This window comes from Periplaneta americana, chromosome 10 (genome assembly GCF_040183065.1).
Source record: "Periplaneta americana isolate PAMFEO1 chromosome 10, P.americana_PAMFEO1_priV1, whole genome shotgun sequence".
Lineage (NCBI taxonomy): Eukaryota > Metazoa > Arthropoda > Insecta > Blattodea > Blattidae > Periplaneta > Periplaneta americana.
In genome coordinates, this window is record NC_091126.1 from 82,017,156 (window position 1) to 82,044,163 (window position 27,008).

The 27,008-nt window shown below is 36.1% G+C and overlaps 1 protein-coding gene across 4 annotated transcripts in view; it reads left to right on the top strand.

Moving 5' to 3' along the window:
• Positions 1-27,008, top strand: part of LOC138707830 (serine-rich adhesin for platelets-like) — a 1,123,723-nt gene that overhangs the window by 1,034,388 nt on the left and 62,327 nt on the right. For all 4 annotated transcript variants that reach the window (XM_069837793.1, XM_069837794.1, XM_069837795.1 and 1 more), the window contains one exon: positions 26,498-26,652. In XM_069837793.1, the coding sequence (XP_069693894.1) occupies positions 26,498-26,652 (155 nt within the window). The remainder of the gene's footprint in view (positions 1-26,497; positions 26,653-27,008) is intronic.

Here is a 27,008-nt window from a genome sequence, read left to right on the forward strand (position 1 = left end):
TCAACGCATTAGGTATGGAGAAAATACAACCTGTATTTCGCAATTTAAGGGAGTTGGGTGATTATGACCTCCAGAATGCCTGTATTTCTAAGCTCATAACGAGTGTTGATGTGAACAGATGTCGTATTAAGAATAGACCGACCTCTCTCAGCTGGTTTTGCCAAAGAGGTACTATGTCACGGCAATAAACCTTACTTCTGATAAAATAAAGGATCTGAAAGCTCTCCTTATCTATGTGCCACAGAACGTTTCTGGATGACGTGATGACCAAACAAAACGTGCAAATAGCAGTGACCGATTCAGAGGAACATCTTCATGAAGATGATGTAATGTATTATTAGCACCTGTGTTCCCTGACCAAGTGAGACCACTTTTGATAGCAAGAGTAATAACATGACAGGCATCTACAGTACTTATTGGGCTGGGCGGGGCGGAAGAGAAGGCCTACTGGCCTTAGCTCTGCCAGATTGAATAAATAAGTTATTATTATTATTATTATTATTATTATTATTATTGTTTATTAATAATTTCAGACACATCACAGTGCGATTAAGTGTTTTATTTATTATTATTATTATTATTATTATTATTATTTTTAATGCCTTCCACTATTGAGTTCACGCTATGCCCTTTGCTTTTTCTAATATACTGTTTTCAAATTATTCCAATAATATTGATTAATTCCTCAATGATCACTATTAGGTTGGAATATTAAATTGGACATTTAATTGCAATTTTCAATAAAGGTATTCGTTTTTCAGTGTACAAAGTAATCCTCATTATTTACAGACGTGCCCTTGGCGGCTTCGCCCTTATCTCGTTTACAGGTGAAATACTTTGAACATCTATTATCTCTAAAGGTACATTTGGCAGGTTCGCCCTTCTCTTACGGAACGCCTCAAATGGTTTCACCACTTGGAATGATCTTAGTCAAGTACCAATAAATATTACTGTAATTGTGGACAGTTATCAGTTCGGCCAATGTTCTGTATTACGAGCAATTTTTATTATGGATTCACTCATTAAGAGTCAATTGATTTCACGAGGGTGAATTCGGGAAGGATCCTTGCACTTTGGACGTTTAGATCCATTGCACGAGGATGGTCCGTGTGGCAATCTTGAATCCCACTCTGAAAAGTAGGCCATACTTCCTGGGCCCTGCAGGCAAGTTCCTATTATTTATTGTGGAGCTCGAACCCAGAGTCCGGAACCTATACTTCGTTCTATAATGTCTGCCAAGAGATGTAAACATTTCCGGCAGAGAAAGAGAGAAGTATAATTGCTATTCAACCAATAGCAGATGTCTCATTCCATGCTTGTCTTGAAGTTTGGTGGGGGTAGAAGCTTCAGATCGCCCAACTTCAAGTCAAGCGTGAAATGAGGTCTGCCATTGGTTGAATAGCAATTATAGGCTACTTCTCTCCTCCTCTACCGGCTATCTTTACTTCTCCTGTCAGACATTATGGAACGAATTATAGATCAGCATCGGAAACCTGTACTGCCTCAGATTTCACTACAGTTAATGCTCAATATTACGGATGATATATGAAATGAGGGCGGAAATGAAGAATATTGGTAGAACGAGAGAAACGGGAGTATCCCGAGAAAAATCCTGTGCAATGTTTGTCTGTCCACAACAAATTAGGCTGACCAGACGTCCCCGATTTCCGGGAACAGTTCCCAGTTTTGAGTTGCTGTCCCCGAGGACCAAATGCCCCCGTTTTATCCCCGGAATTTAATTTTGTCCCCAGAAGCTTTGATTTTGTTTCAATAAAATTTTACACATAAATATTTAAGGATCGTGATGGAACTGCTGCGATTCAAGCACATTTCTGAACACTTCTCAGTATGAGACAGAAGAACCAGCGAGCACAGTTCACGAGATATTCTGCATTCTTTGAGAAGAACATAGCATCTTTTTCTTTGGTCATCTTAGCATTCGCGTTGCGTGAAAGTGTTAGAACCGTTGCTTACGAGAATATGTATATAATCTCGTAAGAAACGGTTAGAACTTCCGCAGCGTCCATTTGTAAGCAGTTCAAAAATGAGAAATTATGTGACAAACTAACAGGTAAAAATTGGTATCATATTTTTCAATATTCAAGAAAAAATTCATTTCGTTTGAAAATCTTCTCAAAATAGTGTCATTATTCATGTGTCTTCCAATCAGTAATTCATGAGTTGAAAGACTTTTCTTCACAGTGAACTCAATCTGGACTCATAAAATGTCAGAAAAAAAGTTGAAACAGTTAAAGCTTTGATAGATCTACGAGTGAAAATAAACTTCCATTCCTCAATTGAAGAACTTAGTGTGAAGCTGAACAGATCTTTAAAAGATACATTCTTCAGACCAGTACTTGTAAAATGTGTGTATTAGAATTCAGTGTGTACAATAGGCATATCATGTGGAAGACTTCCATGCATGCATCAGTACTGAAATTGAAATCTTAGTAACTATAATTATCTATATACAGGAGTTACGTGTGTTTATGCATTTAGTTCAAATCTTTGAGATACTCTGTAAATTTAATGTGTAAAGTTCTATCGTTGTGTCTACTGTTACATGTATTTTCATTAACATTTCAATGGAGAGTGACTAGGTAAACGTTTGTGGTTTTTCTTGAAATTGCCGATGTCACCCACTGGACCATAAAAAATCTGGTCAGCCTAGAACAATTGACCCAAACTTGATTGGGGATCTAACCCGGGCCGTCTGGATGGAAGGCCAGCGCACTTGCACTGTAATCACCAAAGCTCGGAACTTGGGGACTTGTGTCTTTGCACGTGACTAAGCGACCGGACTTCAATGTCAACATACTCCCGCTTCCAGCACGGAGGTACTGTCAGGTCTGCTACAAAAGTGGTTTCTGGCTCCGACAACATATTAATAATATTATGGTAGGTTGAAACACGTAATTTCATAGCATATATATAATAAAAATAAACATGAAAAATATATCAAATTTACACGTAATTTCATAGCATATATATATATATATATATATATATATATATATATATATATATAAAAATAAACATGAAAAATATATCAAATTTACACGTAATTTGATAGCATATATATAATAAAAATGAAAATGAAAAATATATCAAATATACACGTAATTTGATAGCATATATATAATAAAAATAAACATGAAAAATATATCAAATTTACACGTAATTTCATAGCATATATATAATAAAAATAAACATGAAAAATATATCAAATTTACACGTAATTTCATAGCATATATATAATAAAAATGAACATGAAAAATATATCAAATTTACACGTAATTTCATAGCATATATATAATAAAAAATAAACATGAAAAATATATCAAATTTACACGTAATTTCATAGCATATATATAATAAAAATAAACATGAAAAATATATCAAATTTACTGTTCTGCTGTGTAGATTTTATTACAGTGTATGACTACCTAGATTCGAAGATTTTTCGGTATTAGACTTAAAATACTGAATTTTTTGACTGTTACTGTTTTCTGTTAGATTTTCAGCAGTTGCTGATCTCGTATCTGAGAAATAGTTTTCAATTAGTGTGTCACTACTAGGGCAGGTCCGTCTACGTCTCAATCCATAGCTATTAACAGATTTTTCTCCAATTTGAGGGACTGCAATGCCTTTCAATGAATTCCGTTTCCAGCCTCTAGTTTGTGTGTGGCACAACTTACAAAATATAAACTCTCCATTCGAAAAAAATAATGTATCTCCTCCGAATTCTCCACGAAATTCTGTATCTTAAATTTAAAACAAAATGTATTTTCAAACTTATATAATACCCATTCGAAATAACACGTATTTTCTATTTCCTCAAACAGACCGTTTACCTTTAATTCTCTGAATGTCATTAGGTTCGACATAACAGTTTCTTCGCCCGTCTTCCTGTCATTAGTTGTGGCCACTTAGTACATACGACTGTCCCTCAGCACTTGCAGGGTGAGCTTTGTGTACGTTGTACCTGTAACCTTACTCATGCACACGACACAAGTCCCCAAGTTCCGAGCTTTGGTAATCACTAGGCTTCGAGACTTGGGACCCGATACAATAAGTTTACTGTGCATGTAGTATAGAGTGTTGACTCGCTGCTGGTAGTGAAAGGTAGAGATGTGTTGAGGTAACAACGTTGCTATTTAGAGTAGAGTACGGTAGTATGGGGAAATACTCACATATGTACATTCTGAAAGTAAATATGCATTACAAATGACAATGTCAAAAGAATGTGAAAAACACTTATTCTCCTGACTTTTATAAGCATTTGTGTTCAATAATACAGTGTTATTGGCGGATATAAACACGTAGCAATTTTAATTTCTTCATTTATCCTATTGGCCGTCTTTAGGAAGTGCAGTTACAGTACCGAATTGCAATGTACTACAAGATACATTTTCAGTGTCTCAAACGTAAATCTTTTTCGTTTATCTGTCAAACATAGTTTGTACTGTGAAAAGCTGCGCTCTACGTCGCATGACGTGTTAGGAGCAAAACGAAAAAACCTAACATCATTGCAGTCTCTAAAAGACAGTCCTTTATACTCGGGTGACTCTGTGTCCACTAATTTGCTGTTTATGTTAAACAATGTTCAATATCCGTTATTTTTACACGTTCAGTAACCGGTGTAATTACATAATGTCTCATTAGTTCTCTGTATCATTTCCTCAATTAATTTGAGGGCTTCCGGCATCTCTTGCTTCGACTTTTATAACCGTGTAATGGTTTCAGACACAGTTTGAAAATAGGTTTGTATGAAAACCAAATTATTCGTCAGAACCTTCAAATCTAGAGCGTTTTTCTTGCTTTGCGTATTTGTTGGAATTCATTCTACAGTACCCCCACCCACTGTACGCTTTACCACTATACTCAGTACGCCGTTATGCGGATTTCCCACTGAACTGCTCTATTGGGTACGAAGTCTCGAAGCCTAGTAATCACAGATGCGACAATGACTACAGGAACACTGCAATGAGTGGTCCAATATGAAAATGTATGTTCGCGTGGCTTGACCTGGCCTTACGGGGGCTGGGCTGGGGATGGGTCCGTACACTTAGGCATGTTTGACCCTTTGTGCGCCCTATATATGCGATGAATCTCCAAGTCCGAAATGTGGCCGGGTAGCATTCGAGTATCCGATGGTGGCAGGTGTGCCCCTGATAGAGCCAAGTCCCGCTTCGCGGACGAGTATCCGGATAAAAATTTAAATTATGATTTATTTAACGACGCTCGCAACTGCAGAGGTTATATCAGCGTCGCCTATGTGCCGGAATTTTGTCCCGCAGGAGTTCTTTTACATGCCAATAAATCTACCGACATGAGCCTGTCGCATTTAAACAAACACAAATGCCATCGACCTGGGCCGGGATCGAACCCGCAATCTCGAGCATAGAAGGCCAGCACTATACCAAGTACGCTACCGAGGCCGACTAGTCGGTTAAGCTGGAGGGTACCGGCAGCCCAAGCCTTTCCCGTCTCAGTCCCTAATAAAGCCAGGTCCCTTCCGGATACCAGTAGCCTGATAAGCCCCAGGGACCAGTAGTCCCAAACCCTTCCTCTATCAGGATCTGAGAACCTTGCTACTAAAAAATTTCACACCAGCCTATTTTTGCAGATGATAAATGAAATGAGGGGAAGGTGGAAAGCGTTGGTGGAATAATAGAGGGGAAACTGCAGTCCCCGTTAAAAACAATCTGCAACGTCTGATTTTTCAACCAAAAATTTAAATCTCTCTCGACTTGGGGTGGGATCGAACCCCAGCCGCCTGGATGGTAGACTGTCCCGCTAGCACTTGAGAGAGAGACGCAGCCGAAATGAGTGTTATTAACTATATGCGTTATTTGATATATTTTTCTGTTCATTACTCTTTGATTACATGTTGCATTAATTATTTTCTTGCACATAAATTAGTGCCTACATTATAACTTAATATTAAGCAGAAGTGCATCACTTGAAACTTTGAAGTAGTGTATACTGTAATGAGTTTGACGTAGAATACAGAAAAATTCCAATTAGAGTCCAGACCGCGTCAGGATCGGATTAGAGTTTCTCTCTCCGATAATAAAATACATGGCAGTAGACATTCACAGAAACCTTTGAGTTTATTTGCTGCTTCTCGGAATTGAACTGATTCTTAGGTACGTAATCTGAAGCTCAGACAACTTGTGAACTGCTGAGGGAGAGATATCCGTGAGACAGGGGCTAGGACTGTTCGTTACACAGTGATTCTTAGAACGGCACATTTATTTGTTACTAAGCGAAATTTACGACTATTTACTTTTCTACACAGCACATTTTTATTTAGTTAATATGTATAGAAATGTCTTCTTCTTATGTCCTTCAATATAGACTTTTTTTCCTGTTTTTTTTTTTTCAATATTCTGCTATTTCGTCATCTTTCAACCTTATTGAAAAGCCTATGCTTATTTATCCAGTTGGAAACTTCATTCAGTGTTCTCCCCAAGGGCAGGTCTTTCACTGCACACCCAACATTCTCTAATATTTCCTATTTTCTGCTTTCCTATTTGTCTCTTCGTATGATCCATACAGTAAACCAGTTATGTCAACGAGAGCGCAAACGTGCTCACAGACCGTATGAGCTGATCAGAGCACGTAAGGCACGCAGGTACAAGTCACTGGTGAACACAAGGGTTGTACATTACACATCGACGAAAAAGTCGTTCAGTAAGTTTCAGGCTGAATAGACTCTTGGCTTCTTGTGTAAGTGAAAGATGAAGTGATGCTCTTTGCTTGTTTTTGGAAATTATTTAGTTGCAAAGACAAGCATTGTCGAACGCCTGAAATTATTAGTTCATCTACAGATTGATATAATATTCAAATTAGTTTGCTTTCATTGCCATTAAATAGTAGTAAATGTATGTGAAGATGTATTGTAGAGCTTCTTCCTCACAGCATTGTACTTATGTTTACAGAATAAAGTACAAACAAAAGTGTGTGTTGCTAATGGCGTAGACTCGTTGCATGTCAGTTATGAGTTGTCTATAAATTGTCCAGATTTTCGTACATAATTCTCAGTTTGACAATGTTTCTTACCATTACGATATCCTTTCGTTAATCCAAGAGAAAATTCTGTCCAGTATTTTGCATTGCGTGAACATTTATCAGAATTAATAATAGAAAAAGTAGAGACAGTCCAGAATTATTTAACTTTAAATTGATCGAGCAACGTAACTTTCTCAAGGATATATTCGAACATCTGAACGTTTTGAATTGGAGATGGCAAGGAAAGAATTAATTAATTTGTGTCCACAGATATTGTTAAAAGCTTTCAGATGAAGATTTCATTGTGGATGTCACGGATCTCACAGCACAATTTTTATAATTCCAACGCCTTCAGTCATTGAACTTCTGTTCAACAGTGTAAAATAATCCAATGTTTTAAAAAATCTCTGGGAAGAGTTCCATAGACGATTTAATGATATCGACCTACTCCAGCCCAAGTTGGATTTGTTTTGTGATCCTTACACATCAAACTCAGAAAATATACCTGAATTAACAAACATCTCAAGTTCAAAATTTACCGAATTCGACTTTTTACCTAACAAGTTGTGCTTTAAATAGGCTATCATTCTGTAAAATGGAATATCCCAAGTTCGACTCCAAGCCTGTGTTTTTGGATCATACAAATATTTATTTCAATACTCATAATGCAAGCCTACATAGTTTCTTTGCGGTCCTGAAAAATTTACTTCAATGGACTTGAAATGTTAGTTAATTCAGGCCTTCCTTTAGAAATTATTTTGCTGCAGGAAACAACATTTCACCGGACATAAGAAGGCTGGGGTCGGCAAAAATAAGAAAAGCACTTCTGAATTACGCGAAAAATCAGGAATTTAAATTTATTTCTAAAAGTGTGATGATGCTCATATAAGTAGTACATGATTATGTAATAGTTAATAATAATTAGGCTAATTATAGACCTCATTATATAAAACTGCTTAAGTTAAAGAGAAGCTATGTTTATTATTTGTTATATCCTACTATTTTATAATTAATTGCATTTATCAGAGTGGTACATGCTGCAAAACATTTCTTATTTTATTGTATAAGCGCTAGTGCCTGCAGAAGCTACTCATTGGAATCCGTGCGCGCTTGGTAGCACGTAGTCTTTCACGTGCTCTGACCTTGACATTCCTGCAGTAAACGCTCGATAACTCGAACCCCGATTTCTCGGACTTCGGATAACTCGGACCAAATTTTTCGCAAATAAAATATAATAAACTGTATTATATAAAAGAAGATTGACAAATTTTTCAAACGTTCTGCTGGGAAAAACAACAACGAAGTGGCAGATCAATCACCATTATGCTCCTACAATAGACAAATTGAATTACAATAGACTCTGATTAATGAACTTTGTCCACTACCTGTGTTATTTGTGTTTCCGTTTTACCTGGTATGTATTGATAACCTTGTTGCATTAAAGTTCAGTATAATATTGCTACTGTATAGATAACATATAGTATTAGTGTTAATTCATAACGTACAACTTTATTTCCTTTCGATAAGATGGACTTTTTGTAACTCGAACAGATCTCCGCCCCTTTTAGTACGTGTTATCGAGCATTGACTGTATATCTTAATGTCGTTTATCATCTGATATATTCTCCTGCTCCGATCTCTTCTCCCGTTCACCATTCCTTCCAGTGCATTCTTCAGTAGGCAGTTTCTTAGCAGCCAATGACCCAACCAATTCCTTTTCCTCTTCCTAATCAGTTTCAGCATCATTCTTTCTTCACCCACTCTTTCCAACATAGCTTCAATTTTTATTGTCTGTTCACTTCACACGTTCTATTCTTCTTCATATCCACATTTCAAATGCTTCAATTCGTTTCTCTTCACTTCGTCGTAATATCCATGTTTCTGCTCCATACAATGCCACACTCCATACAAAGCACTTCACTAGTCATTTTTCTTAGTTCTTTTTCCAGAGATTCGCAGAAGATGCTCCTTTTTCTATTAAAAGCTTCCTTTGCCATTGCTATCCTCCTTTTGACTTCCTGGCTATAGCTCATGTTACTGCTTATAGCACACCCCAAGTATTTGAAGCTGTTCACTTGCTCTAGTGTCTCATTTAGAATATCTTTATTTTCTTGTGACAACCATGATCTTTGTCTTATTTTCATTTATCTTCATCCCATATTCTTCACAGGCAGTGTTGCCATACCTACTGATTTAGCAGGAGATTTCCTGTTTTTCCATTGAATATACTGCTCTACTGATTTTTTTTTTTGGTCAAAAGTCCTAATTTCTCCTGCCGTTTTGGCATGCTGCAATCACCTAGTTCTATGCCCGGATTTTCAACTCATTACTTTAGTACACATATATTATGTCATCATGTGTTATTTTTGCATCTTATACACAAGTCAATGTTTTCATTTGCATCCCTGATCATAATGGGTCGCCACAATGATGTTTACAAGAAGCAAGGAGTCGCCTCTCGCCTGGAGACCAGCGGCGGATTATGATGTCAGCACACAGCAGATACAGACCATGTTTTATACACATGGCTCAGAGTTATGGGTTTCTCCAATCCACTCGATAGTCTAAACATAATTACAGAATGATAGAGAACGAATGTTTGAAACCTTACCACGAAATGATGCACACCCTCTTCCTCACACACACACACACACACACACACACAATCTTCATGCAACATAAGCATGTGATAACTGTCGTCAATTTGCAAAAGGAGACTTGTCGAAAATAACAAATGTTGAAAATCGCAAAAACTATAAGTTAAATTAAAATATTCATATGTTGTTATTTTGGACTATCCCCTTTTGCAAATCGACGACAGAATTAAGTTATTTCATTATTATTTTGGGGACTCGGGTAACAGAGGAAGATCGAAACTTATTCAGTAGTTAAGTTTGTTTCTGATTGTGTGCACGTGAAACAGTGAGAGAGTGAAGTGTAGGTAATGGCATTTTTGTGTTACACATCTTGCACAGTGATTTTTAAAATGAGTGAAAGTGTCCCAGCAAGAAAGACAAGTAAATACTCCCAGAATATTATAAATCAGAGTGGGAAAATGATGAACATCTTAAAGGATAGTTATGTAAAAGCAAGAAAGGGGACAATTTTTCGTCTGTTATAGTCGCAGCTAATGCAGTACTATATTTAATATCGCTTTTAAAATAAATCTCGTTGTATCGAAAATCTTTTGTGAATACACGAAAAATTCCTAATTAATACATTTTAATGCGAAACATTGTCAATAAGACATTACTGTGTGAAAACAAAATTACATGACTTAGTTACGTACGCTCAGTAGAGATGGCAGTAATTATATTTAGCAAAATTGTTCCATTTCATTGGTTAGGGATGTGCTATATAGTAATACAACAGTATCATCTTACTTGCATGTGGGCCTACACTGTTTTGTAATTAATATTATAATACAAAGAGGAAATTCAAGTTTAATTAATCTACTGTAATCTCCTGTTTTTTCCTATGATTTTCTCTTGATTTTCGTGAGAAGGTATTGGCAACACTGCTCACAGCTCTCATTTAGCTCCAGTAACATATCCCTTAGTATCGTGTCCTCCTCTGCTAACAATGCCATATCATCAGCAAATCTTATGCATTTTATATTTCTTCCTCCTACTTTTACCCCTCCGATGTCCAGAAAACAGTTCTTCACCAAATCTTCCGAGTAGATATTTAACAGGGTAGATTGTAAACAGGTGATTTGTACGATTATTTCATTTTCCATATGACTTACGTGATCAACCTACTCTTTTCATACTTTGAATCCAATACGATATTGTTTTGGTTCATTTTCAAATCTTGACTTACATTTTTCACTTGTGACTTTATCTTTTAATGACCTTTTTGCTACCGATCCTACGTGTTCCTAAAAACCGTTTTGTTTCACTTGTGTCCGACCTAGTTTCTGCTTTGTATGAAATAACTGGTCTAATAGGTGTTTTGAATATCACATATTTACGTTTAAAACCGCCTGTAATTCATTATGCATCAAGTTTAGTCAATACTTCATTATATGTAAGCTTCTTAATCTGCTAGTTAATGAATTTATATTGAAGTATTACCATTAGTATTACTGTTGTTGTTACTGTTTCAATGTATACTTCACTTCTGGAAGAGAGAGTCTCATTGCCCTAACTCTACCAAGTTGAATAAATAAATAAATAAATAAATAAATGAATAAATAAATGAGCGGGTGAGTAAATGAGTAAACGAGTGGGTGAGTAAATGAGTAAACGAGTGGGTGAGTGAGTGAGTGAATGACTGGGTGAGTAAATGTGTGAGTGGGCGAATGAATGAGTGAATGAGAGAGTGAGTGACTGAGTGGGTGAATGAATGAGTGAATGAGAGAGTGAGTGACTGAGTGTGTAAGTAAATGAGTGAACAATTGGGTGTGTAAATGAGTAAACGAGTGGGTGAGTAAATGAATGAATGAGTGAGTAAATGAGTGGGTGAATAAATGATTGAGTAAATGAGTGGGTGAATAAATGAGTGAATGAGAGTTTGAGTGACTGAGTGAATGACTTGGTGAGTAAATGAGTAAACTAGTGGGTGAGTAAATGAATGAATGAGTGAGTAAATGAGTGGGTGAATAAATGATTGAGTAAATGAGTGGGTGAATAAATGAGTGAATGAGACTTTGAGTGACTGAGTGAATGACTGGGTGAGTAAATGAGTAAACTAGTGGGTGAGTAAATGAGTGAGTGAGTGGGTGAGTAAAAGAGTAAACAAGTGGGTGAGGAAATGAATAAACAAGTGGGTGAGTAAATGTGTGAACGAGTGGGTGAGTAAATGAGTATACGAGTGGGTGAATAAATGAGTATACGAGTGGGTGAGTAAATAAGTGAATGATTGGGTGAATAAATGAGTGATTGGGTTAATAAATGAGTGAGTGGGTGAGTAAATGAGTGAGTGTGTGAATAAATGAGTAAACGAGTGGGTGAATAAATATGTGATTGAGTGAGTGAGTGAGTGAGTAAATGAGTGGGTGAGTGAGTACACGAGGTGTGTGAATGAATGAGTAGGTGGGTAAATGGGTGAATGAGAGGGTGATTAAATGAGTGAATGAGAGGGTGAGTAAATGAGTGAGTGGGTGAGTGAAATGAGTAAACTAGTGGGTGAATAAATGAGTTAACGATTGGGTGAGTATATGAGTGTGTAAGTTGATGAATAATTTTCCAAATTGTTTCTTTGAATAAGCCTGAAATAATTCTGTTGACCTCACTTGTTCGATCAAATACATCCCATTTAAACTTTCATGAATGAATTGCTCATATATTTTAATTTTGATACTTGTTCAATGATACATGTTACTTGCATCTTGTGGGGAAATCGAGAGATTGTCATAGCTCTAGATTCTTCACGAGATAATAATGTTGAATTATTTTACTGTTAAATTAAACTGGTGAAATTATCGCTGTATGTCGTCCACATAATATACAATTCTAATTATTTCCTTTCCAAGTAGTAGCCTTATTGGTTTTCATCTTAATTTTGACTTAATCTACTTCCGTATGAGTATTAAACAAAGAACTCGGAGTAGCTTTGTCTAATAATTTTCTCTACAGGTATTTCATTACTTAACATGCCATATTTATTATAACTGTGCTATTTGACTAAATATTTTCAGTTAATTTCATGATATACATGGGAACGTCTCTGTTGTATAAAATATATGGCATAAGTTTACGTTGAATGCGATTATAAAATGTAATTAAAATTCTGAGAAATATGAGCGAGTATGACGCATTTCTTTTGGGTCGGCGGGGAAAGAATGAATCAATAAATACGCAACTATTTTGCTATTTTTTTTATTTTCACAACAAGTACGTACATGATTTAAAGCAGGTGTGCTCAAAATTGTAAAAGGGCCGATTACACGGATGATGCTGCACAGCATAACACTCACAGTGTACGGACTGAGCTCCGCAACTACATTGCAACACCGCCCGTACCATCGCTCTCACACTCTTACAAAAACGGATAATAAACTGAATTTGAAAAAAAAGGAAAGCGTATAGAATGTAATATTCAGTTATTACATTATTCATTATATTTAATATACTTATGATACTATTATATGAGCTATTCAGAGCAAAAGTGGTGTTAGTCAAAATTGTGTAAAGAGATTTAAAGTAAAAATTCTGTAAAATACAGTGCAAAGTAGCAATTAATATGGCCTTCTTGCTGTCCACTGACTACTAATAGTTTAAATAAATGAAATATTAGTTGCTACATTGCGCTGTATTTTACAGAATGTTTACTTAACCCTCATTACACATTTTTGACTTACAACACTCCTGCTCTGAACGGCTCATATCATAGATAATGTTATTTTCATGTACCACCACACGAATACATTGCGGTCTATTCAATATGCGCGTTCTTTTCTGCAGTTAATCGGAAATCTATTTCCAACGAATTAATTGCAATGTGCAGATGGCTCGAAAGATGCTCATCTGTTAATCGGGACCTATGTTTGGATTTAGCAATATTCACTCTCGAAAATTGTTCTTCTCACACATATGTCGAGGCGAAGGTAGCTAACATAGTGGCAGCGAATAGACTCACCTTGGGATATTTCATTTTGTTAATTTTTTAATACTTCTTTGCTTGTCAAGTCATATTCTCCGCATTTAGTTCTGAATTCTACGTGAATCTGTAAATCAATTAAATCGTCCTGAAACTGAACTCTCACAGATTGTACAGGGACATCATTTTATTTTTCCTAACATTTCTAATATTACCTGGCTATACCTTTGGATTACGGTTGAGAACCGGAAACACCGTTTGCTACCCCCTTCCACGACTGGAGTTCGATGATATTGGCGTAAAATACAAACAAATCACTTTATTAGGGTTAGGAGGGAAGAAAAGCAGTTCATTCATTTACGTAATTTAGGAAATACCGCGATTTTGAGTTTGATAATTTTCATTAGGTTTTTGTTTAATCAAAATACAGTACTGTATTAACAATGAGTGTTTTTACTCACGAATTGAGCCATCCATTCGGACATATTTATTATGCAGTGTATATTATACTGTCTATAGCACATTAGCGTACAATATAGAGACTAAAAGTAAATTGAAAAATAATTATAATATGGATAATTAAACACATTTTTGAAAATGGTGGCTGTTCATTTCAATACAGGCTTCAGTTCTTTTGTGGATATTATCGTACTATAGACTATTGTACCTAATTCCAATTACCAGTTTCGTCCTTCGTACCAGTAACTCATGTTGAAATAATTCTATAAGTTACCTATTCTATAAAAGAGTACCTTACGTACTGTAAATTCAATCTTCACTTCTGCCCGATCCGGAAAGATAAAATTAATCAGATATGCTATCTACTGTCCGTCCAAGTGCTTATGTCGCAGGATCGTAGAAAGGGGGCAAATCACGTGACAGCTAATTATTTAACGTGGCCCTTTTATTGAAGTTATTTTAAACACTTGTATAATATTACGTAGACATCCAATTCCTAACAGAAATTAATGTTTTCAGAAAAGAGCTAAGAAAGCACAGCCACTAGCCTTTACAGAGGGGCGGGTGGGGGAAATCGGGATGCAACGTAGGCAAACGGACGACAGTACCTGTGCGAAAATATGATTCAATATTTAAAGCTCTTTCGTCACTGGAAAACGCGAACATATTTCTGGAACATACTGTACTCACTAACTCAGTACTGTTTACTATGACCGTAAGGCGACTTTGACTACACACGCGGCTTTGGTTCTGTGCGGAGGACGATTGGAAGTTTACTAGTAGACGAGGTGGGAGTGAAGTACATTCAAAAACTCAGGTACAATAAAAATTGAATTAAAAATAAAATTATGTCCCTGTACTAAATTTACTATGAAAGGATTAACATGAAGATAAATATCACTCTCCATACGTCTAAAATCACTAAATCTGTGTTCTGTGAATTTCCATTTGAGCTGTTCCCTTACAGAGATATAATTAACTATATTTTATTCAGGCACCATACATGTCTTTACAAGTTCACCATCCGTTAAGGATTTTAGTGCCTCAGCTAATTCCCAACATACTACATAACTTGCTCCTAAACATAGACTCTGAATTGTTCGACTCTCTTCAATGTTTGGCCTTTCATGAAGTGCTTTCAATTCTTGAAACTGTAGTGCAAGTTGCACCCCTGAAAAATTATTTTATTATAACATGTATTTCTGTTAGAATAAAATCACTGCAATAATAATAATAATAATAATAATAATAATAATAATAATAATAGTAATAATAATAGTAATAATAGTAATAATAATAGTAATAATAATAATAGGCCTAATAATAATAAAAATAGTAATATTAATAATAATAATATAGTAATATAATAATAATAGGCCTAATAATAATAATAGTAATATTAATTATATAATAATAATAATAATAATAATAATAATAATAATAATAATAATAATAATAATAATAAAATAACATTGGTATATGAAGACATATTACAGAAAACAGCTTCCCTGTCAATTCGGCATGTTCTGGAGGGCAGACCATATGATGTTTTATGTTGCTCAGTAGTATTTCTGACAGTACCTTACATCGTAGTAAACACTTGACGTTTTCACCGGACGCACAACAAAAATAGTCTTCCTCCCACACTGTACAGAATGATCGTTTGCTTATAGAAGGTTTTGACTGTGTCATTGCCCCGCACTCTTCGTACGTTTATTAAGTGCTTGAATTGCAATCCGCAGTCATCCGTCGAGCTTCGAACGAGAAACAGGACGCTCTAAATTCGAAGGCTGTGATTACAGAACGTAATCGGGATTCAGAGAATGAGCATACCTGACTTAAAGTATCATTTTAGTAAACCAGAAGAAACAATATAGTTAAGAAATGATTATTATTGTTCTTTCATCTACGAGTGTGAAATACGTCGTATCATTACTTAAGTGCGCAAGTAAAAAATTATTGTTTATTGCTGATTTAATAAAAACAAATACAAGCGTATTCATTATTTATTTTTAGCCGATATTTTCGTGTGTCTATTGCATAGATAGCCATAGGATCTTCAACAACATTCCAGTGTCCTTATACAGGGTGATCAAAAGATTTTTATGAAATACTAGGTGGTGAAAGATATGGTTGTTTGAAACAGAAAATATAAGTAACTTTTTCAAAACTACGACATCGTTTCAGAGATGCAGTATTTTGAAGTGATATTATGATGTGATTTCTATCACATGGAGCTGCTATTACGTAATTAGGATCGTTACAACGTCTAATATTATACATTGTTGTTGTTATTCAGTAAATACCCGTTCGTGATAGTATCACAGTCTAGTATAAACAGTCGCGAAGCTCAATACGTAGTAAATATGCAAACATTAGATAGTTGCTCACCACTAGGATCGCTAATATCGCCTCATTACAGGCAATGCAAAATAGTACCGTCACAGTCTATTGTTTCTAGCAGCCTCAAAACTCAAGCTTCGTGACTGTATGTTGTAGACTGTGATAATATACAATCATTTATCGTACTGCGGAGACTTACCTTTATTAGTAAGATCTGTTCAAATTGTCCTCCATCCATAGCAACGCAAGAACGGCAGGGCTTTCAAAATCTCTTGTAAAACTTGTCAGTAGGCTGGATTTAGGACGAATGGCTTCTGTCCTTTGGTCAATGCGCAGCATAAGTTTTTCTCGATTTAAGCACAGTAGTATAACTGATCTGTAGCAGATAACGGAAATTGTTCATGAAATTGATATCTGTCGATATGTTTCTGTGACATCTCGACTAAAATTGTGCTGCATGAATTCTTCATTACATATAGTGCAAGATTAATAATAAAATAATTAAATCGGGTTTATTCACTGTTCAGAATAGTTACATGTATTCTTAAGATTAGTGACCTAAATTGTCCTCTTGTAGATTTGACCATCAAATGGAGGCGTTTGTTTAAAAAACATAGCCTCCTCAAGAATCATGTCGTATGAACGGTTAAAGACAGGTAAAGGAAAGTTGTGATTGATTGAATGGATTGATTGATTTTACGAGGGCTGGATCTGGGACGGATTATTGCGTTTAGGCCCATTGTATATCCTAAGTCTAAGTCCGAAGGATAGCCCAGGTGACATTCCTGAATCCGACGCTGACAACCGGGCCATCTTTCCTGGACCCTGCAAGTAAGGTCCCATGCTCTACTGATGAGCCCGAACCCAGAGTCTGGAGCCAAAAGCTATTAGACGATAGAATAGCATTGGAAACCCATACAACCTCCAGACATCACGCCAGACTATTTTTACTATTGCGGATGGTAGATGAAATGAGCATGGGAAATGGAGAATGTTGGTAGAATGAAAGAGGGAAACGGAAGTACCACGAGAAACACCCTGTGCAACATTTCTATATTCACCACAAGTTCTCCCCAAACGCAAATGGAGGCCGAACCCGGGCCACCTGGATATAATGCCAGCGCGACAACACTGTAGGCACAGACACGGCGAAAGGTTGCTATTATATACGACACAATAATAAATTGACACTGTAAAAGTAAAGTCAACGCCATGACAGTACAAATCGCCCCAGAGGGTGGCGAGGGGTTAAGGCTCCCACCTTTGCAGACAATCAGCATTGTAATGTCAGTAGAGATGTCAGTCCTATGTGCCCGCCGCCTTTACCCCCAAGGAAATGCCCCTCGTACTCATACCTATTAGTCTGTCATTGTAGCCATAGTGCGGACAAGGGATGGGAGGTTTTTCGAAAATAACCGGTTATCGGTTAACCGCTTATTTTAAAATTAATTTAACCTGAAGAAAGTTAACCGATTATTTTCCGGTTATTATTATTTGAAATTTTAAACTCATCAAATAAGTCAGGAAACCAAAATGAGAGGTTATTTACAATAGAAATCAAATAACAATTAGCAATCAACTGTAAACCAACCAGAAGATAGGTGAAAGAACGTCATTACATGCTGAAGATCATCAATGACGTCTCTGATCAAAATACGAATACAAATAATAGGAGGTTATGAAATTGAATGTAGTTAATTACTTCTCTCATTAGAGTCAAAGTAAGATAAATTAAAAAATAACAAAATTGCATAAGTTTTATAATAGAGCAATTCCACGAAAATGTCATACTGAGGTGAATTTCTTGAAATTGATGTAGGAGTATTTTTGTTGAAAAAATATGTTTCTTTATACTTTAAATCGCCTTATTTCGTAAGATAATGTTTAAAATACTCTTTCTTTTAGTCTATAACTTACTGCAGATCTTGTCATATTCCAAACGCTTAAAGAAACACCTATAGATACTTATGTTTCGTGTCACAATTTGGACACGTAAATTTCTTTATTTCGAGCCGTCTTTTTTGTATACTATATTTTGGTCTTTCCTTGAAGTAAATATGTAATTAGTTGAAGTATCCTAAGATCCTAAATAACTTAAAATCATTATAATTATTTGTACTGTAAGTTACGGTCAGTCCGTCACAAGAAACATACAAAAACTCTTCCACAAAGCACAATAATTGGCAGATTAAAATTGCCTTTGGTATTCTGCGTTATTACTACATGACCAATAAAAAAGTATTAGAACATTTTCTTCTAAAGTGATTTCGTTTTCCGCAGCGGCATTGTGAGTGACTGACATGTCGCTCTCTCAGCTGTTATGCTGTTCATTCTCACAGCGTGCTTAGTTACTTGGAAGGCCTTAGTGAAGTTATACGTGAACTGGTGTTAAATGTGCAGTAATTACACCTGAAAAAAGCAAAATGAGATTCAGGCAGCTCATTGGAGCAATAAGCAGGTCTCAATATGTACTGCTGTTGCCTGGTTTAAACAGGAAGGTGACAGGGAAGTTCAGAAGAAATCCTCTGCATTAGTGTCAGATTATGTAGCGCATGACAAATATGCAGTGGATGTTTGTCTATGAAAAATGTTTTCGGAAATTTTGGCGATTCTTCCGAACATTGAGGTGGTAAAAATATTTTCAGATAAAGCAGCGAGTCATTTTAAACAGAAGTAAACATTGAGCAATGTGACATTGCTTGCTCGCATATTTGGATTTAACATAGAATGGAACTTCTTTCAGTCACATCATGGCAAAGGGGCCGTGGATGTGATTGGAGGCCAAGTAAAAAGGATGGCATGGATGCCTGCGAAATCGGGGAAGAAGATACAAAGCGCTACAGAATTTTGTAACTTTGTGAGCAATAAAAACATCCAAATTATTGTTAAGGAGGTAGCACAGATTGAGATAGACGAAGGAAAAAAGTATCTCGAAAAACGATTTGAACATCTTGCACCTATTCCGGCATCTCATGGAGTTCATTACGTGAAAGTATTAGATCCCTATGTTGTAGAATATGTACAACGTCTTGTGAACAATCAGTGCGAAAGGTCCACAGGTTCCGTGTGTGAAAAGAAACTAAAGTTTGTTCACTAACAAGTGACATATTGACAGTGTTCCTGCCGTACATACTTGTTAGACTAAATAAGTGAGTCAACGAGTGCCGTGGAGTGCTTCTACGTGTTTAATTCCAATGGTTCAAATTCAATCTAAAAGTAGAACTCAACATTCTAATCTATTATTATGAACATAATATATAACAGCCATAGGCATGGGAAATATAAACTGTGATCTGCGTCACCTTATCGTAATCGATAAGGAGGTCAGTGCCAGATGATTAGGAACGCGCTTGAATAACGTAACATACGGTCGTACGCTGGGGAGTTGATGCCATATAGAGTGATAAGCTCTGTCAAGGTTGCTGTGACACTCTTATAGTCCTAAAATTAAACACCAATGCATATGGCTTGTATATACAGTATTTAATCACAGAGAAAAAACTATATATGTTATTAAGTAGGCCTATGTAATTCTTGTATGTGCATTAATATGTGTCATTTAAGATGCATGGTTAAGTAAACTAATTTTTGTATTCTGGAAAACATATTAACCGAGCGGGCTAGCGGAGTGGTAGAGGGCTGGCCTTGCATTCGGGAGGTCCGGGGTTCGATCCCAGGGGCCGGCAATCCTAACTGAGGTTTTTCATGGTTTCCTCAGTTATTTCCAGGCAAATGCCGGGATTGTACCTCTTGAAAGTCCGGCCATATGTGTGAGTGAATGCTGTGTAATGTCTTCAATGTTTGTGTTGTATCGAAGCTGATCCCTCGTCCGGGGAGGCCCTCCATGTCCTTGTGTGGTCAAAAAAGTATGTATGTGATCCACAGTTTAATTCCTCTCCCGACTGGTTGCGGCCCTGTAAGGCCCGTGTGGCGTGGGTCGTGTAAATGAACCTACAAGGGAGAGGTTAAACTCAGGGAAAGAAAGAAAGAAAGAAAGGAAGAAAACATATTATTCATTTAAATTAATCGTTATGTTAATTTACTACTTATTTTGTACTATTTACGGTTCTGTAAGTGCAACTTCATTTTATAATTCAGAGATGTCAGTCACAGAATGAGGTCAGTCTGTTACACATCACTTTTTCGGCCATAACTCCATTACTAATAGTGGTTTGGAGGTCGTTTTCAACTTAAACTGAAGATTACAATTTCCTTTCCGAACTATATTTTGCAAAATTGTATCAGCTATGACAATTCAGAGAAATCTGTGGAGAACCATGTTTACCCGAAGAGAGAGTTGACATTTATGTCAGTCTGTTACACATACTTTGGACGTAAATAAATAGTATACTTTTCCTATTAAAGACGTTTATTTTTATATGTATCTTAAGTGTACACTTCCCTCTATAAAATCCTGCGGTGACACAGTCTAATTTCAACCCATTATACAATTTAGGCAAACATTTTGCTGTCAAAGTGTACTGTAAATGTCAGTCAGTTACACGTGGAATTGCTCAATAATAACCTTTATTGTGAAACATTCTGACGGACAATTTATTCTCCTATAACCAATAAATATCGACGTCAAAATTTCTCGCCGTTTGAAATGCTTCAATACCCGCACTTATAAGTCAATTAGAGAAAGTCGGCGATTAAGAGAGGAATAGATTATTGATATTAAATTGAAATCTCATTTAATTTTACCGTCTATGGACAAATGAAGCAAGTAAAGTAATAACCTATACTCGTCTAGAAATGGCCTACGAGACAATTTGTATACAGAATTGATTGCATAGAGTACCAAACAATAAAAATAAACTATGTTCGACTGACATTAAATAAGAGATAGACTTAAAATACATTTGATTCGATGGATATTTTAAAAAATAAACGGTCGTCCGGTTATTGAGGAAAATAGCCCGTTATTAGGTTAAACCGGCAAACAAAAATAACCGGTAATTAACCTGTTAAACATATGAAGATAACCGGTTATCAAAATAACCGGTTATTTTTGCCCATCCCTAGTGCGGACGGAAGGTTTTGATTCAGTGGAAAATTCCATAACCCCATTGGGAATCGAACCCGCGACCTTCGACTTGGCAGCGTTATGCCCTAACCGTGGCGATCCCGCGCGCCCCAACTGACAATAGGATGGATATATATAGTGACATCAAGAACTTTTCCCTTGCATTTTTATCTATGTCCTTATTATATCTATGCAGTGTCCCTCCTTAGCATAGCGAATACCATCCACCTGCATGCGCTACAGACGATTCGTGGGAACTACTGTACAGATAGAGCATGTGGCCGTGCGTCTGATGAAAGTATAGGCTGAGCTAAAGGTATGTCGCTGATATTGAAATAAAAATGCAGTGATGCAGTGAGTCATTAAGAAATCAACAAAACACATTTTATTTTATGTTAGCAAAATACACAAACACTTAAGTCTGGAGAAACTGAAGAAGCTATGTGCGTCAAACCGACATGTGGATAGGAAATAAAAGTTTAACATAGTTACATAAACAAACAAAATTAATCTCTCGAGATTATAAAGTTAAGAATTAATTTAAGAATTCCGTAAGAAATGCCCGTTTCTGCAGCAAATCTCTTCAAGGACATACGAGGACTCTTCTGCATTTTTTTCTTTTACATTTACAACTAAATCTTCTTTCCAACATACCTTTTCCGTCCTGTGCATCCGGTTTCTCTAAATTTACTAACCAAATTATTAAAATTTCTGCGGAAATTTTCAGTAATTACATAATCAGGAAAACGAGAAACAAACTGTTCTTCACAGTCTTCAATAATATACTTCCATTTTCCATCTCCATCCTTGAAGTATGCTCCAATAAGAAAAGCTCTATGTTGCACAGAAAAAGCAACCATGTCTTTGAAACACACTATACCTCTCTATGTTACGTCGGCAACGACACACAGCAACTGAATGTTGTGCCCCTTCAGACTGCACACAGCGCAGCGAGAGCGTTCTGACTGTTACCTCGGTTTATAAGCACGTTCCTGTACGGTACTATAGTCAAAAAACAAGGTACAATAAAAATGTAAGAAAAAAGTTTCAATATTAGGATATGTCAAGTGTAATTATTTCGGAATATATTCCAAATAATGGATTTGAATCGGTATTTGTTAAAACAACGTTAGTTATGAAATCTTGACTAGTAGGAAACGAAAAAAAAAAACTGTTGTTTAAATAAAATTAAAGTATTTCAGTTCTCTGTAGATTCCTTATGAACATATACATCACATAATTTTTACACAAAACGATATGTTGAATATAAATATTGCGAAATAACGACAAACTCTAACATCACAAAAATTGTGACTGACGTTGTTTTAACAAATACCGATTCATTTGTTTATTTACATTTTTTTATTCCAAACATTGTTTTTCATTGTGTATTATGGCATTTTACAGATACTTTCTGAATCACAAGGTTTATAGGGTGGAAAGTAACTACTGCGCCAAATGAAACTGGTAATAGATCACGAGGAGAGATTTGGAAAATCTAAATAAGTTTTTTGTTCTAACATTCACCGTTTTTTTTTAAGAAATCGTTATGTTTTTATGAAAAATTTGGCACCATCATGGCTACTGCAATAACTCAAGCAAGTGCGGCCTATATTGTGGCAGAACCGTGTTAGTAGTTCAAGACGATGTAAAACCGTAGCAGACGTAAACAAAAGCAACTCCTAGCATTCATCCCTCTCTTTTTAGGGCAGGAAGGGAATGAGGTAATGCACTTCTGGCGTAGTAATCGCAATTGGGGCGCTGAGTGCAATAACAGCTTAAGTTGAAAACTCATATTTTGAGAAAAACAATGTCTAACTATTATAACAATGTAGAAATTTTAATAGTTGGTCTACATATACTAGCATTATTTGTTTTGTATAATATTTTAGACTGTATAAATTATTCAAATCCAATATGAGTTATAATTTAAACAGAACCCATTTTAAAATATTTGTAAATTAAGCGTGGAAAGCTTAAGTCGTTATTGCATAGAAAGTCTGAGACCTCTTAAATTAGAGTAACTAGGCATTAAAACCATTAAAAAAGTGCTGTTTCACTAACATAGGCCTTGGCTTACACGAACATTATTGAATGAATAATGAGAAATAATAGTACATTAAGACTTCAGGTTATCAAAATTATACACAATAAGAGTTTTAGCCGATAAGCCCTTACACATTTATTATGCAAATATATTGTACTAACAAAATGACGCTTATTACGATGTACCGAAGTACATATGATATTTCCGTGCAGAAATTCTGCGTCATCATATGATGAAGGATGAGAAGAGAAAAATTCTCTCCGGCACCGGGATATGTACTTCGGTACATCGTAATAATATATGATATGCGAAAAATAATCGCTTAGTGATTTAAGACGGCGCTTACTCCGTCGGATCCCGGCCACTTAGTCACTCATAATGAGTGCAACTCTGCACATGTATGGACATTGTGCTACTGTCATACATCTATGATGCAGTGCATGAGGGTAGGCCACTAGAGGGAACTCAAGAGGTGGAACTTAAACTGGGAGGATTCAGTCCGACATTCGGGATGGGAATCTGGTGTGGCCTAGTGGATAGAGCGTCAGCACGTAGAGCTGGAAACCCAGGTTCAAATCCCGGTGCCGGAGAGAATTTTTCTCTGTCCCACTCATCGTTCATCAAAATAACGCTTGTTTTAAGTTTCTAATAAGAAAAACAGAAAAAGTATTAAGAAAATAAATTCGGAAACTACACTACAGATTAAAACTCCTCTACTACAGTGTCAAAATATTCTTATTCATGACCAGTAGGGCTGAAGAAAAGTATTGATATCAGGGTAGTAAATTTCTATATAAATTGTTTATAAAATGCGTCGCGTTGTCGGGTGTCTCTACTGTCTGTAAAGAACAGATAGAGTGAACATCCGACTCTCCTCAATAGTACATCTGCTTAAGTGACGTGAGGTTGTATCAGAATGCCGAAACAAAAATATAACAAAGAACAGATAGTAAAGAAGACTGAATTCAGAACATGGGGAAATTATGTTTGCCTTAATTGATAATGATATTTTTTGTAAAGTTAATATTTATTCCGAGTTGATTAATTTGAAACTAAATGTAAATTGTATTATGAGTTCATTCATACGGAGCGGACTGTACAAGCAGCCGCTACCGTAACAAGTCGCGCGTGCACACAAGCATTTTGTAAACACTGAGCTCTACGTACGATGAAGCGTAGCCTTAACCCAGGGCCGGTAAACAGTCACTCAGAGAACTTAGCTTCTCCCGCTACAGTTGCTGTTGTACGTAGATACTCGTGCTGACTGCTCTGTTTACAATAAGAGTTTCTCACCCCTGCTCTAACCAATACTTTTTTCAGCCCTAATGATCACTGATTTCACTTTCAGGATAATTTTCATCTAGTGGCTCAGAATTCAATATATTTTGAAGATAATATGTATTTTCTGGTTTTAAGAATTGCAATAATGAAATTATATCATTTTTCTTTGATAATTTTAAGCCAGGACGAGGGGGATTGTTTAGATTAAGTACTTCCTTTGGTGCTGTATTATGTCCTAGTGTAAAAGTGAATAGCTGGAAAACGGTATTGTAAGTATATGATACTGCCAAAGACCCTGATATTTAGTTAGTTAGTTTGTGGGGTTTAAAAAGAGCGCGTTAGCTACTATGGCTATTTGCGCCTTTATCTAAAATCCTTCACAAAACAGAAACACAATACAATAATCAGATTGCTTAAAAGAACTAAAAGCGTTGTTACGGTTCCTGATATATAAAACACATACTGTACATATGTATATGTATATTTGTAGCCTATATATGTATGTATATCTTTATATGTAAGTATGTATGTATTATGTATATGTATATATATATATATATATATATAGTGACATGAAATAAATCGAGATCTTAAATAAAATTTGAACTCCATAAACAATTCAGACACTTCATGTAGTCGCTCTGGCTACGTACTGTCCGGAATTTGTGTACCCTTGATTTTTACAATAAATAAAAAGCATGAAGGCTCATTAACAATGAAAATTAAACATAACGTAAGCGTTAACTTAAGAATGTAAACGTTACGGTAAAATGAAGAAGTCATACCATCATTCACGATGGGAACATAAACATAACAGCAAACATACTTGGTAACCATGGAAACATAACAACGACGCCATTTCCTCATATTCTGTCGTATACTTCAGCGCTCCACGATTGTGTTCTGTTTGCAAATCACGTAAGCATAAGCATGAAAGTTTGGAGTTCGCAAACTTCCATGTTAACGTCTTACGGCAATGTTAATGTCAGTGTTTATGTGAATCATTGTGAATGATCCCATTTGGTAGCCTGGCCGCAAAATTCTGTGTTTATGTTACGGTTATGTTTAATTTTCATTGTGAATGGGCCTTTAAGGTACTTCAGATTTACTTCATAGTTGGAATTAACAAATGGGGGGGGGAACATAAATGTAAGCACAAACTTAAAATAAAACAATTTTGAGTACCTGCTTTACAGTCTCTACACATTACGATGAATGACTGTAAACGTGTTAAGTGTTTCAAATGAAAGGTTTATCCTTTCTGATAAAATATGTTTTACTTTTCTAATGAATTGCTGGCTACCAAATTCTTCTATTAGAGCACTGGTCTCCAAGCGCCCAGCTTTGTTTTCTTTTCGCATGTTCACTGAACAGCAGACCTGAACGTGTAGTAGGTTCGGGTGGCGCCGATTTATACTCCTTGCATACCTCACTGTTGCGGTTCGTTTGGAGGCTTTAGGTAACCAAACGTAGGTCTCTACCCCTTACCCTTGAGACATTCCGATACTGTTAATTCTTATACGTTGAGCTGATACAGAATGTCACGGTATGAATGTGGACTTCCTACACAGTGAACGCTCGCACTATTAGTGGCTGAGGAGGACCGAGTTTCCCTCCTTAGCTCTACGTACTCCTCGTTATTTTGTTAGGATTCACGAACTATAAACGTTCGTTAACACTGACATACCTTTATTATTATTATTATTATTATTATTATTACTATTATTATTATTATTATTATTTAGTCTTAAATTTATATGAGAAATCTTCTTCCTATGTAGAGAGCCGAGGGTGACGTGTCAGTCGAAGTACATCCTCATCCACCTGGTTCTCCAACAAACTCTGATGCCACAATCAGGGAGGTTGGGTCAGGAAGTTCTGAGAGCATTCCACCTCCTGATTATCCCGGAGAGGGCCTTCAACAGCAGTATTATGGGTAAGAAAAGTGGACTAATATTCTCTTTCCAATTAAATAACTAATTAGTATTTATCATAAACAACACAATTCAACTTCAAGAAGAAAGTGCAAATATTTCCATATAAAATTAATTAATTTTGCTGTAATTACTCTGCAGGTTTTATAGTGCTATCGTATCTTCCTGCGCTCATTTAGTCTATCTTCATCCTCCAGTTTTTTCTGTCCCAATCTCCCTCTGTTAGTCTCTTCTCTCTCATCATCAGGCAGAGCATTTTTGTTCCCAAACGTACAGCGGATCGAGTAATTTCTTCTGGTACATCTGTTACGTAATGTCGATGCATAACGTGCCTCGTTAGCCATGGATACATAAGCAG